Source organism: Hibiscus syriacus, unplaced genomic scaffold (genome assembly GCF_006381635.1).
Source record: "Hibiscus syriacus cultivar Baekdansim isolate YM2019G1 unplaced genomic scaffold, ASM638163v2 tig00003435_pilon, whole genome shotgun sequence".
In the NCBI taxonomy this organism is placed as follows: domain Eukaryota; kingdom Viridiplantae; phylum Streptophyta; class Magnoliopsida; order Malvales; family Malvaceae; genus Hibiscus; species Hibiscus syriacus.
Genome location: NW_024061971.1, coordinates 749,845 through 765,265, shown reverse-complemented (window position 1 = coordinate 765,265; position 15,421 = coordinate 749,845). Strand labels below are relative to the sequence as shown.

The 15,421-nt window shown below is 34.7% G+C and overlaps 1 protein-coding gene across 1 annotated transcript in view; it reads right to left on the bottom strand.

Annotated features, from left to right (window-relative positions):
• LOC120177070 overlaps positions 1 to 15,421 on the bottom strand; it is a 41,295-nt gene that overhangs the window by 5,928 nt on the left and 19,946 nt on the right. Inside the window, exons 2-5 of the mRNA XM_039183315.1 lie at positions 9,960 to 10,183; positions 9,498 to 9,871; positions 569 to 763; positions 377 to 482 (exon numbers count right to left, since the gene is read on the bottom strand). Of these exons, the coding sequence (XP_039039246.1) occupies positions 377 to 482; positions 569 to 763; positions 9,498 to 9,871; positions 9,960 to 10,153 (869 nt within the window). The 5' untranslated portion in view covers positions 10,154 to 10,183. The remainder of the gene's footprint in view (positions 1 to 376; positions 483 to 568; positions 764 to 9,497; positions 9,872 to 9,959; positions 10,184 to 15,421) is intronic.

Here is a 15,421-nt window from a genome sequence, read left to right as displayed (position 1 = left end):
AACTCCATTCGATCACTCTCGAACTTTAATTCCACGTCTAATAACGTCTCGGATACATGGCAAAACCAATTACATTAGAAACATAACTTAAACGTGAATATTCGTACTGAATCGGGAGATAAAATGTTGAAAACATCTTATCAAGTTCGAATTTGGAAAAAATGAACTTCAGATTCAGACTCAGAACGTCGTAAAACATAAAATATGACTTTTTGGAAATTTCGACTTTTTGGTGAAAGTCAATGGTCAACGATGAAAGTCAAAGTCACCTCTGATCAAAGTCAATGAGTTGACTCTATTTGAGTTGACTCAACTAGGTTGACTCAGTCGGGTCAAATAAACCCAATTCAGACCGGGTTGGGTCGGTTCGATTAACCTGGATCGTTCTAGAAGGGAGCAAGGCTGGGGAAGAAGCCCCAAGCGCACACGGCAGCACGTGACAACGGTGACAGGTTGGGTCATTTGGCCGAACACTTCAATAACTTCAACAAACCAAGATTAATCAGCAATAGTCCAATTTCAGCCCAAAATAATTCAAATCAACTCGATAAAACATTAAAAACCTTACCTAACCGATGATCAACAATGGAGCAACGATGGGCGACAGTCTCGATATAGTTTCGATCGCACGATGATGAGGAATCTAACGATATAGGCGGTGAGGCAAGAGAATGGCTAGAACGATGGCAATCGAAGGAAAACTGAGCGACGGGGAAAGGTTTTCGGTGAACTTCTATGGCTTTATTCACGACGATAGGCGACGCTACCCGGTAAGGGGATAGAAGGGTTTTAGTCACAGAAGGTTGTCGGTCACACTAGTTGTGACGACACATACTGACGACGACTAGAACGGAATGGATCGAGGAATGTCGACGGGGTTAGGAGAAAATTAGGGATGGTTCGGATTCAAGTTGTGGGGGTTGTAAAAAATGGGTTATCACCCATTACATAAAATAAAATTTTATTGCATCCTATCAACAACAGTGGCCTAGCCCGAATGGTAAGGGCAAGGTCGGCCATGCGAGAAGTCAGGGGATTAACACCACTCAACCACACACTTTCTGATTTTTAAATTTTCTATTGACTAGAAAAATGGGAAAATTTAGAGTTAAGTCCCTAAATTTCCCAACCTTACGAGGTTGACCTAGTTTTTTTTTTCAAAATTACCCATTTTAGTCCTTTAATTAAATAAAATAAATTAAATGTATTTTATATAAAATTTAGGGTCTGACAATGATTAAGTGAATAATTTCATGGAAAAAGAATAACTTATAATGATGAATATGATGAAAATACGAAGGCAATGTAAAATGGTAAAAATAGCAAATAAATGGAATAGCCTGATAATCCTCACATGCAAAACTACTTCGGGAATGAATGGTGAGGAGTCACTTAAGGAGCTGAAAACTTATATTTCTATCTGATTTAGTCTTCTAATGCTTTACTTCTTTGATGGAGTTTGCTAAAAGTGTTCTCGTTATCTCTAGTCATAAGAACCTAACAGAACATAATGCCACGGTATCTCCTCCCAGTCTCAACTATGACAGCCTACATTATTGATGACGCACTACCCCTCTTAGTCATTGAAATCCTAGCTTAGTCTCTCTCAATTACTAAGGGATTATGCTATAGTGATTAAATATACCCTATTGCTTATATTAATCTTACTTAAGTTTCTCTTGAACATTTAAGAATTAATGACTAGATTTCTCTCGAACATCTAGTATTCATCTAATAAATGGACACTCTCATGCCTCCTACAATCTTAGAAGTTGAAGCACACATAAACAAAACAAGTAAAAACAAAAGATAAACATTCATCAACCATTAAAATAAAGTTTCAAGTATCCATCGAATGAACCCCACCAAATATAGCTTAGTTCATTGTGGGGTTGGAACAAACCATAGAGTATACCCAATCATTCATTTGACCTTACAACCCAAATAAAGTTTCAAGCTTTAACAATGGAGCAAAGGTTGGAGAAGAAAGCACTAGGTGTGCACGACCGACACTTCCCTCAAACCACCATGAACGACTATAGCGTGAGCTCCTCTCGGATACTACGTCACTCCCTCGAGCTTTACCAATGGAGGAACACCAATAAAAAATAGAGAAAGAAGAACGGTAATGGAGGTAAAGAAAATGGAGAAGATGATGACGTATTTTTTCCAAGCTCTTTTTTTCCTCTTGTGTGGTGTCCTTTTAAATAAAAAATATCTAAGGGTATTCTTGGGAATTTTGCACTCAAAATACCCATCATACCCCCAAATTCATTCCTTGTGCATTAAGATTATCTCTACAGGTGGCAGTGAACCCTATTCAGAAGATTATCAACAACAAACACGTGCTTTGACAGCTGACCTCTTGTGAAAATATCTCTTTTTCTTTTTCTGAGCCAAAAATACCAAGGCATTGCAGTATGCTTCAGCAACATGTGATGTCGGGACATTCTTCTCAGCTCACCGTATGCTTCTTGTTTCCTGCATGTCACTAACCAACCACACCTTTCCCATCATATACCACCTTAACAAAGTAGAAATAACACAATCACCACAAATGCAACTACATGAATCTAAAATGACCTATATGAACCCTTAGACAAATAAAAACTTAAGTGAAAAAGGCCTTAAAGTAGAATTTTTACGGAGTTATCAAAGACCGATACAACATTTTTTTAAATAAATGGTTTTCATGAAAAGATGAGAGTTGCCACCAATCATTTTTAAGGTGAGATTGGAACACCTAAAAAACAAGTAATTTTAATATAACGTTTATTTTACTAAAAAGGCCAAGTTTTGGTCTTTAAAATCAGAAATTAGGTTCGAGAATTAGTTACACGTAGGGAAAGATTAACACCCCCACAACGCCCAAAATTGGTACCTAGTCAATTTCTCTATATTTTAAAAATTGAAAGTTTTGAGTTTGAAATTTATTTAATTTAAAATCCACTATGTATAAATATTTTAGAAAGGAAGTCGATTTACCAGGACTAATAACGACCACCCCCAAGCAAAAGCTGAAGTTTCATTACTAATACCAATAAATGAACATTGCCTTAGTAGTTTGGAAATCATGATGCGGGGGTTTAAAAAAGATGTTGATTTTGTAACACCCATTTCCCGTATACGCCTTTGTACATGAGTCATAGATGTCACATGACTTTTAAAACATTTTCGTACTTGAAAACCAGTAAAATTTTGTTTCTTTAAATAAACGGTTTAATAATATAGTTTATAAAATATTCTTCAAATACATAATAATAATAATAATAATAATAATAATAATAATAATAATAATAATAATAATAACGTTTCAAATCCATCAAACAACAGTTTAAGTGCAAAAGTAATATAATACTACAACCAAATACCAAGTATCTTATCAGAGCATCACAACATATCTAAGTACATGCCAACTAGTAATATCAAAATAACCATCTAGAGATGTCATATAGTTACTGATGAGGCAACCCTTGACAGATGATATCAACTGCACTCCTCATTCTGATTTATACACTAAACCTACACTTGAAAATCATCACACGCTAAGTATTGACTTAGTGAGGTATACTAATATAAATGAGGCGTAACCAAAACATAAGTTTGTCATAAAAGATCAAAATATGAATTTAATCGTATAAAGCATGATAATACATAAAACTGACTTGGTAAACCAAGTATTTTTTTTCCAAATAACTTGTGAAACAATATTTAGTATGCCCAACATACCTATCAATAAGTTTTTTTTTCCAAAATATCCATTCACTGCCCAATGTATGTCAAATGAGAATGCAAGTTACATGAGTTGCACATAAGTACTAAACGAAAGCATATGTTCTGTTGTGACAGCAACAATATACTAATATAACGAAATGGTGATTTACAAACTCATTATGAATACCATGGATGCACACATAGTGCCGAAAGTACACAGAGTACTAATACGAAAATACAACATATGCATTAAACAAAATCGATTGATAACCATCATACACAAAGTATGTCAAAATGCACCTACGACTCTCAATGCACATACAATATGCCTTTAAATCAAATTCGTAGATTAAACATTTATTTTGAAACTTCGATAACTGTTAAAATAATATAAAAGTCCATCCATCTATTTTAGAGCAGTTCATACTCTAAAATTATTCGTAAAATCATTTTCAAAAACTTTATGAAAATATTTCAAAAATATTGTAGAACATGATTTTATAAAAACATTTAAGGTTTACTCATCGCAAATCGTCCTCATATCATATAAGTACATAATAAATGCACTCACCTGGTATGCCTCACTATTATGCCTTACTGTAGTCCGATTATTCTAGAATTTTTTCCTTGCCTTACTGTAGTCCGACTATTTTGGAACTTTTTCCTTGCCTTTTTATTTGCTTGTCTCACGAATTTGATTACGATCTACGCAAGCATCCATATTCACACATACAAATATAAAACAAAATGTTAGTATCCTTACTAATATTTAAACAAAATAATAATACTCAAAAGTACTATTATTTTTTAATTCTTTTAAAATTCATCTTAACTTTTCTTTTTTTATTAATAATGGACCCTTGTCATAAAATCTTCAATTCAAGTTCAATTAAGCCCAATAAAATTCCATCATTTGATTTCCAGCTCAATACCTCAACAATACCATAATTACCACTTAAGCCACTAACTTTCTCAATATTCACCATTTTATACTTAAACTTTGCCAACTTTTCAAAATGGCTTAATTTCACATTCTAAATTCAATTTCAACCCTCAAAATGTAATTTCCAGTAATGTACATCAATTATTGAGTAACTACACAATCAGTCCATAACTTTTCAATTTTTTTGAATAGGTCCCTTAACTTTTGAAAAATTACAAAATGACCTAAAAAATTTTCTAAGTCTTTTAGAACCTTACAAATATCATTTCTAATCCATGAGAATTTTTCCACAATTTTTCCCAACTTTTTTCCTCATGTTCGAATGCTTTAGGGTTATATTTATCATGATTTTCACTTGATTCAAGCATGAAACCAACCTCTATTCAACATTTCAAAACCTCTAGAATCAAGACCCTAACTTAATTTCATCAAAATACATCTTTCCCCTAAAGCTAGGGTTTGGTCGAATTCAACATGTGCTTATGTAGCCATGTACAAATGATTTTAATCATTAATCATGCTTGTATATGATTCTACAACCTCAAAAACATCAAAATCCTTCATTAATTCCATAAATCTTAATGAGAACATAAACCCTAAAATTTGGTATCTTTGAACACAAGCAAGATTAGCATGCAATATTGGTACCAAATGATAGCGTTTTTCGCGTTGAACAATTTTATATTTCACGACACGATCCAAAGTCCAAAAGAAATTGCTCAAAAATGAAAAATAAAATTTATCTTACCTTGGTCATGGGGAACACAAAATGGAGATGAAAAATGGCCAAAGTTTCATGAAATTTTCATGTAATTTCATGTTAATTTAACCTTTATTTAAGCTTAAATGAATAAAATATTTATTTAATGAGAAATGTCCATTTCGCCATTAATGAAATTTGACCATTACCATCCAACCAAGCCACATAAACCTTATCATTTTTCAAAATTTAAATTTGAACAAATTATTTTACCCTTTTCCAATTTTACCAATCAACTTTCAAAAAACTGCAATCTTGCCACTTTAATCTAACGGTCCAAATTAAACATGGAAATAAATCTTCAAATCTAATGATCCATATTATTTTACATCATTTTAACATGTGGAAATAATATTTTTAACCATAATTTATCATCCTTCAATTTTTCTCGAAATTTCTATTCGACCCAATTTACTGATTTCTTACTGGACTTTAATCATTTATAGTTTTCAACATAAATTCCGAATCAAGAATCTGATTTCAATAAAACCCCACTATCAAGAGTAAACCAGGAATGTAATTATTTTAGGAAAAGTACCACTTAGGTCCTTAAACTTTTCCCAATTTATACTTTAGCCACTAAACTTTCAAAACTTATATTTTGATCACTAACCAAAATTTGGGGTATTACAGATTTACTTCGAGAATCACTAGAGGTCACCCCCGGGAAAAAGCGAAGGACACACTATTAACATCTAATAAATGAACATTGCCTTATTAAAAAAATCAAAGTGCAGTAAAGCAATCGATTATGGAACCTAATTATTCTAAAATAATTAACGACTTCTCTCTATCTTAAAGTGTTACTTATAAAAGTTAAAGGACCTAGGGGATAAACCTAAAAGTTCAGGTTGTAATATTAATCCTAATTAAATTTAAATAATTATGTAATTCGAATAATTAAATTGAAACCTCGAGCAAAAGCAAGGATCAAATTAAGAATTCACCTAATTTAAGAACTAAATATGAAATTAGACGTAAGATAGAGGCTCAAATATTAATCCTAATTAATTTTAATCAATTATGGTTCAAATCTAAATTAAAAAAACTCTAGAGACTAAATCGAAACAATCTAAAAATACATAATCAAAATTAAAACATTAAGTAAAGGACTAAAATGAAAGGAATCAAAATATAAAGCTTGAATTAAAATAATACAAAAAATTTAAAGCTAAAATATAAAGGACTGAAATTAAAAAATATATATAATTAAAGGGCTAAAATGTAAATAATAGAAAATAAATCAATCTAATAAAATTAAAAGTTGGGGGTTAATTCTTAATTATTACGTGGACCACAAATCACACGAATCATATCCTAAGACTGGTCATCGTGAGGTCGTAAATGAGTTGAATATATTTTTATAAGTTAGTGATTACTAAATTAGTAAGTTGGCAGTTAAAAGTTAGAATTTTACTTGGACCATAATAATGCAGATCATACCCTAGGATGAGTCACCACAAGATCGTATTAACATTCAAATATTTAAAAGCAAATAAAAAAAATAAGAGTTACCAACAACTAATTGGTCTAGTAGGATGAGACACTTAGGTCCCTTAAGCAAGGTCAGAGTTTGAATCCTAGCGTTTGCGAATAGAGCAAACTGGGTTGGGAGGGTCGCCATTACCTCTGCAATACCCGATCTAAATTAATCGACCAATAAATCGGATATCAATGATTAATTCAAAAAAAATGTTAGTGACCACAAAAAAAGTAAAGTACAGTACCGAATTAAAATTAAGAAAAGCAAAATTAATAGTAACCAAATTAAAGAAAGAGAAAATTAGAATTAATAGAGACCAAATTAAAGAAAGGGAAAAATTAGAATTAATAGTGACCAAATTAAAGAAAGGGAAAATCAGAATACATATTCGAAAATAAAAAAGACACAGTGACTAAAACGCTAATTAAGTAAAACAGTGAGCTAACATCAGAATAAAAGAACAAGAGCATTCAGTAACTAAACTAAATGAAAGCAAAATAGCGAGCCAAATTTAAATAAATAAAAAAAGGGAAACAAGGGATCAAAATGTAAATTAACTGCAAAGTTTAGGGGACTTAGATGGTGATTAACCCAGTACACCTTCACACGTAGCTTATATTAAATTAAATAAAACCCAAAATCAAAATCAAAATCAAAACCAAAACCAAAACCAAAACCAAAACCAAAACCAAAACCAAAACCCCAGCCCCCTTTCGCTCCTCACTTCTCACCAATGTGCGGCCGCCTCACCCAAAGAAAACCAAGACTCGACGACGCACCGGCCAGCTACCATACATTGGTGGCTCTCCTCTCTCCAACCGCCACCTTAGGCAGCCGAATAACACCCAAACGGCCTCCCCAAGAAGCCGAAGCACTTCCTTCTCTTCTCTATCACACAACCGGCGTCCCCTCACAAACCCAAGGACCACGCTGGCCACCACACCTGGTGGCCGTTCACCGCCCCGGTCGACACAGGTGACGTAACACCCGGCGAGGCCAAACCCTCATCCCTCTATATCTTAACTTTCTTCCTTTCTCCTTGACCGAAACCACCAAACTTAAAGGCCAAATCCGGCCACCATAAATCGATGGCCACTCACCCTCTCCGGTCACCAACGACCCCCAAAGCCTCCTGTTTCCTAATCTAAACCCTAAAATGAAAACCCAAAGGAAGAAACAAAAATGGCTCCTAACCACCTAGAGATTCTCGGCTTTTTTTTTGCTTCCCCTCCCCGACCGCTCGTCTCAAAACCCGATGACCCCCAGCTCCGACGACCGGCGCTCAAACGACCGATGAAGGTAAACCCTCTACTTCCTCAATTTTCCGTTTCGAAAATAAAAAAGGTTGCATGAAAATCAAAAAGGAAAAGAAAATACCTTTTAGAAAAAATCTCGGTTGCTTGGTGGTTTTTTGAATGAAAAAGAGATTACAATTTTTAGAATATGGAGAAAGCTCCAATCGGGGAAGAGGAGTTACAAAAGTTTTGTATCTTGCTTGTGTTCTCTGTAAAAAAAAGACGAGAGGGAGCCCCCTTTACGACTTTTTCTTGGGGTTCTTTATACCACCCGTGCTGTTACAAGACCAAAAGGTTCTTTTTTTTTGTTTTACAAATGTTTTCATATATCTTGCTTTGTTTGCATGTCTCCTTGTTGATGAGGACTGCTGGAGGGCCACTATGGAGGCCACGGTTGAAGCTGACGAGAAAGGGGGCTGCTAGCGTGGAATGGGCTAACGGGTTGCTGAAATATGGGGCCATAGCTGGATTTGTTGGGCTTATTGAATTGTTGGGCTGATGTAATGTTTTTGAGTGGGAATGGTTTAGGATGATGGGTTGTACTTGAACAATGGAATTTTGGACTAATAATTTTTTTAATTTAGGTTTTAATAATTTGGGCTTTTACATTCCCATAATAAACACATGGCTACCTAAACCCAAATATACCCAATCAAGCAAAAATCCATCATTCATGGCTAAAATTTTCCAAAACTCCCATCAATCGAATGTAGAAATTCCATGAACTAATTTATACATTCACCTGAATTAATTCAACACCACACCTGAACATCTTCAAATTGATCATCGATCCCTTTCAATTCGATTCGAAATGTTTGGACAAAATTAGTTATTACACTATTGAAATTTGGAAGTCATTTAGAAGAAAAAAAACACTATTGAAATTTGTGATTTGCGTCTGCTCTTTATCTTCATTTTCTAAGTTTTTATTTTCCAGAAAACTTATTATATAATTGATATTAGATGAATTTCAAATTTTCATTTTTTTTAATATTGATAGATCATTTAGACAAATACAGGGAAAGAATTTCAAAATGATATTCGATTTATCTTTTAAATCGATAATATAAAATTTCCTTGTCACATGATACATGGGAAAAAAAAGGGGAAAATCTTATGCATCTCATACATTTTCCTTTGTACAAGTTCCAGAAAAAAATAAAACATGCCGATTTTCGAACTATACACGAAAAAATGGTTTTTTTTCTTTGAAATTCTCAATACCTACGTACTTACGTATGTACATATATACGTACGTACATATGAATATACATACATACATACATACATACATACATACATACATACATACATACATACATACATACATACGTACGTACGTACGTACGTACGTACGTAGGTTCAAGGACTTACTCCCATGGTAATCTCCAACCAACATCCAATCACCATCTTTATCTTCATAAGTAGGCATAAATTCTGATCCATTGTATCCTTCCCTTTCTGAATATTTTCCAACTTTGAACTTGAACATGCCCTCCATAGCCTTAAGTAATTCTGGGTATCCCTTGTACATCTTCAAATCTATCTTCCTAAGATAAGGAGCTCCATCCATGCTAACTTTGACGTACATCCCACATGTTTCCGCCTGGGTTTTCTTCGTTTGGAGGCTGTTTTTCCGGTAAGATAGGATTGGCGGCCACCCGACGACTTGTGCCCTGCAATATTACATGCATATATCATCAGTAAAACCATTAATCAATGAAAACAACACTATTGAAGATAATAACTTTTCCATTTGCTTAGTTGTTGGGTGGAGCTGTTTCTTGATCACTCTTTCTAGCAGCTTCAACACTAGACTGTTCATTCATATCAGGTAAGGCTCTTTTGTTACTGATCTTAAGGGTTGTGGAAGCTTGCTTCTTCGACTCCTCCGACGTGCCTGGCAGGCCTAATCGGAGCTCGTTTGCATCAAGGTTAAGATCTTTCTCAAATGTCATGCTTTCAAATATCGGATTTTATTGAACTCTTGAAATATTGTTATGAGTTGTGCTATATATAATTGAAGAAAGGCTTAGATGATGATGAGGAACATATGCATGTGTTGGGAAATTTCTATGTTACTTTACAGAAAGGGAATATGTGGCGATAAAGGCGTGTTAAGTGCATGAATTTGGACATAGGGCAGCTAAGATGTTTGTCACATGAGCAACGCAATTTAGGCACTTGTCTTAAAAAAAGTGGGACAAGGTTGGGACAAGAGGTTAGCCTACCATATAAATATTGAAATCAGAGAAAGATCAGACGGTGTCAGATGATTGATCAATTTCCTAGGGAATAAATCTAGAGCATTGGATGTAATGACTAAATTTAAGGAACTTGGGTTGAGTCCCACATGGGGTTGTTGTTGATGGGTAAGACATGGTCTAATTTAGGGCTTTAAATTGATACAAAAGTATGGGTAACCTTACATTTGGCCATGGTGACCTTATGGAACCAACTAATCTGATACACAACCATGTATTATTAATGCGTAGGTGGTAGAGATGGGGTATTGCACCGACAAGACAAGCGATCTCAATCGTTGGTTAAAATTTGTTGTTGCTTTCATGCACGCACACGAGTGTGTCAACTTTTGACTTTGAATGGTCGGCGTTAAATTACGAAGTTATTTTCTCTTCATCTTTGAGCTTTTAAGTTAACCCTTTTGGAAGGGCCACAGGCACACAGTTGATTACATTAATTACGAGTCTTTTCTCTTCTATTCTGGATGGGGTTGGTCTGGTCTCTCCTCCTATGGTAGCCAGCTAATCAAGAACTCCACTCCTTTCCTATCAACCCCATATCACTTTGTTATCTAACCAATGGATTATTTTATTATTTTTGTTAGTATTCAAACTAAATTAGTTCATTTAATATTAGAGTGACTAGTTTGAATCAGTTCATATAACGGTGTTAATGATAATATTTAGGTTGTGTGGATTGTTGGCGATTCATTCCTTTTGGTTTGGGTGGAGAGTCATAGTCAGTGATGATACGATAGTTGGTCGATAATGTTTGTGATAAGAGATGAAGGAGAATTTTGAGAGAGAGAGTCTAAGCGAAGAAGAAGAAACCCTCTTTCTACATGAAGGTTTATATACTGACCTTTAGTGATAGTGTCACGTGTAAGACTATTATAACTACTAATAGGTTGATAGGTTAAATAGATTTATTGGTCAGATAATGAACTACAAATCATGCGGGCCTGTCGTTGTTCATGTCAATAAGTTGTAGCAAGTTGAGGGATATAGGGTTCTAGAGGAGATCTACATGAGGTATAATAATTGTCCCTCATGATTGAGAGAATGCTATAAAGTGGCTTGACTTAAGACTCCTATATGAAAGCATTTATTGTGCTTATGGAGCCGCTTATCGGGAGTCTGTGTGATAACATATTTCAAGCAACTGGACGCTTGTAATATATAACTGAGGATTCTCGGCTTTTTAATGAGATATTGGGAAACTGGTGTAAAGTTATCTCTAGGTTAAGCATGTTGCAAGGGAACTCGATATTGTTAAAGAGGTAATAAAGAAAACAATAGTGCCTCAATTCTCAATATAAGAAATGGATAAATTCCCATAAACACCATGAAATCATCTTGAATCTTTTTGGTCGATCATCAAAGAAGGTGGCAAAAAGTTCCCTTTAGTTAGAGAGGTACGGAGACAACACAACGCTCTCGACAAATGAGAAGGCAACTCCTTAACGAAATCTAACGAACGGGTAGAGGATTAAGCAGACCAATTATAAATTAGGCGGAGTTATATCAATGCTTAAATATCTATCATGTGGAGGATACTTGTCGCTAAGTTGGGATATTATTTTGTTGTAAGGAATTAGGATTCATAGACGTATTGCGGACCTCAATGTCTTTATATATTTTTCACAATCTATAGTTTGAACACGTCACTAATGAACACTTTAAATTTGGTGGAGTTATCTCAAAGGCATCTTTAGATCAATTTGTATTTTCTTGCTAATGTCTTTCACTGCTTTTAGAAATTACTTTTGTGTTTTTAATTAAACAAACGAAGTTGTCTCCAGGCCCGTATAGATTCCCTACGGATGATGCTTAACGCTTTGATAAGATTGTTTTCACATTCTTTAGAGGTCAATGGAAAGTTTCTTCAATCTTAGTAGAGACATCTCTATCCCATTTAGCCGGATGATAGAGAGGTAGAGAAGGTATCTCCACGCTTTCACCTAAATTGACATATGGATGGAGGTTGGCATCTTAATGTTTAAATATGTTTTGCAGAGGACCCTTACTTCTTAAATTGAACAGAGTCGTTTCAACACCTATACATCCACAAAGGACTCTCGACACTATTTTGGGGTAAATGGATAATGTTATCTCTAAATTTAAACATGTTGCGAGGATCTTGTTATTTAAGTTTGTGTAAGCTTGTAATTTAGCTGCATTGTTATCTTAATTTTTAAGAAAGTTAAGAATGCGATTTTTAGGCTGAATAGAGTTGTCTCTGTGCTTATGTTTGTATCAGCAGAAGATTCTCAATGCTTTTATTCACCTAGGTCCGTAGTTTGGACACTTTGTTTGTCTTAATATTTGTAAAAATCATATAGGCAAATTTCAGACTAGGCAGAATTATTTCTACATCAACATATCGTGCAGAGAATTCACAATGCCTTTATGGTATCTTATTTTATTTGAGCAGAGTTTACCGTCTTTCCTCGTGTGTCTTTTTTGGAGGATGCACAACGCTTCAAGGTTGTTTAAATAGACTCGATGGGGTTATGTCCAATCTCATATGTACTCCAAACGAAGGATTCTCAATGCTTTTGAGATGTTACGATCAATTTGGGCAAAGTTTTCTCCGATTCTGTATATATGTTGTTGAATCTTCAACGAGAATCATCTCTGCATTCTATAAAGGGCGAGGATAAGCTTTGTCAACCATAGCGTTGGTAACTTTATCCTATCTGGCCAAAAAAAATATTATAATATTTTGTTTGCATGAGAGGTATCTCCACATCTTCGGCCAATGAAAGAGGCAACTTAATACCCTCGAATGAGTCTGGTTAATAGATGGAGACTTCTTTGCCATTGGTAATAAAGAGGCTTCTCTACGCTTTATGAAGTGACAACATAGTAATTTTTATTGTTAAGACAGAAGCATAACTCTTTTGGTCAGTGTCAAGGTGATAATAAAAGAGATGAGAATTTTCATATTTTTGGTTGATAGAAAAGGTAACTCAAAGCCCTCAGGGGAATCCGATTGACAGGTTGAGGCTTCATTGTCATGGTAGGAGCGATGGGGAGATGTTTTGTATGAATTATAGAGATATGATTTGATATCATTCTTTTAGTTAAGGGATTCTGTACATATATTTATACAATCCATTATTTTAAAGGATCACATCCTAGGATTAGTATCTTTTCTTTCTTAATTGTTTCCTACTTTAGAGAGATAATTTGTATATAAAGATGTAACCTGTCCTATTGAAAATAATATGAAAATACAGAGAATTACTCTGATTTCTACATGGTATCAGATTAGGGTACGGTTTCTTTCCAACCTAGACGATGTCCACAACTTCTTCTCCTACTCCGGAGATCACTTCGAATCCAAAATTTTTTTCTGGTTCTGCTACTCAATCAAAAGGTAATCTGGTCATGAAAGAACCAGAAGGTAAACCTGATGCTACAGTTTTTTTCTCCTCCCAGTTGACCCCTAATTAGATCCTCGATTCTAGTGATACGGATCATATGACTGGTAATAAGGATTTGTTTTGCAATTTTTTTCCAAACTTTGGTAAAGCTTTAAAAACGGCTGATGGTTCCTTATGCAAAATAGAAGGACATGGCATTGTTATTCTCAATGACCATATTGTACTTAAAAATATCCTATTCGTACCAAATCTGGCTTGCAATCTCGTTTCCGTTAGTAAACTTTCCACCGACTTGCACTGCTCTGCAATTTTTAATGGTATTGATTGGACTTTGCAGGCACTGAACTCAAAGAAAATGATTGGTAAAGCCAGCTTACAGAATGGTCTATATATTCTTCCTGCCTCTACTAAAACCGAAATCTCGAAATCTTTCACCTCTTTAGAAAAAGTTGATAATGTTATGTTATGGCACTATCGTTTAGGCCATCCTAGTTTCCACTATCTTGCAAAAGTTTTTCCTGCTTTATTCATTCATAAAAGGCTAAATTCTTTTTCTTGCAAAGTTTTCTCTCTTGCCAAACATACTAAATCAACTTATTCTCCTTCTATATATAAGCCTTCTCACCCTTTTGATTTGATCCACATTGATATTTGGGGCCCTTCTCGGGTGAAGAATGCTGATAATTGTAAGTGGTTTATCACTTTCATTAATGATCACCGTAAGATAACTTGGACTTATTTGTTGAAAGATAAATCTGAAACTACTGGTGTTTTTACCCAATTTTATAACATGGTTCTTGTCAGCTCGGTATGAGTACTATAAATAAGTGCGGATATATGTGCAAGTATACACAATCGAACTAGTAATACAATGATAAGTTGAGTATCGTCTCCACAGGGAATTGGGGAAATCAAATAGGTTTGTCAAGGCACTTTACTTTGTCACCTAAGTAAAGTTAGCGATGGTATATACAAATGATAATGTTGTGGCAAAATGGAATGATTGATGTGGAAATAAAACGATGGCAGTATGGTAACAATAGGATATGTTGAGGCAAATTAAATTTGTGATGTGTGCAAACAAATGGAAATGACAAGGCAAAATAAAATGTAAATACATGATTTAATTTATAGGACTTTAGCTTTCTCACACGACAAGCAGTTATGGGAATGAGTGATAGGAGTCACTAGTAAAATCTAAACCTATTTCTCTAAATGGTATTTCTTCTATGCCTAGCCTGCCCGACAGAGTCTACTGAGGTGCCCTATGCTATCTCTAGTAAGGGACTCGACAGATTAAAGATGCCCTGGAAAATCTGATTGGCGTAAACCCCTGTAGTGATCCTATTGGTACAGATAACATGATATGTCTGGGCAATACCTTTTTGCGGTAGCATTAACATCTAACCTATCGTTTTTGCACAACTCCTTTTAGTCGAATGAAATCCTAGCCTTATCTCTAAGGTGGATTAGGCCTAGTTACTACCTAGAACCCCTTGTTTATATAGTTCCTCCCTAGTTTCTCTCAAATACTAAGGATATTTTGCCAAGGTATTCTCTCGAACCCTAACAACCTCCTAAGGAAAGGCTACTC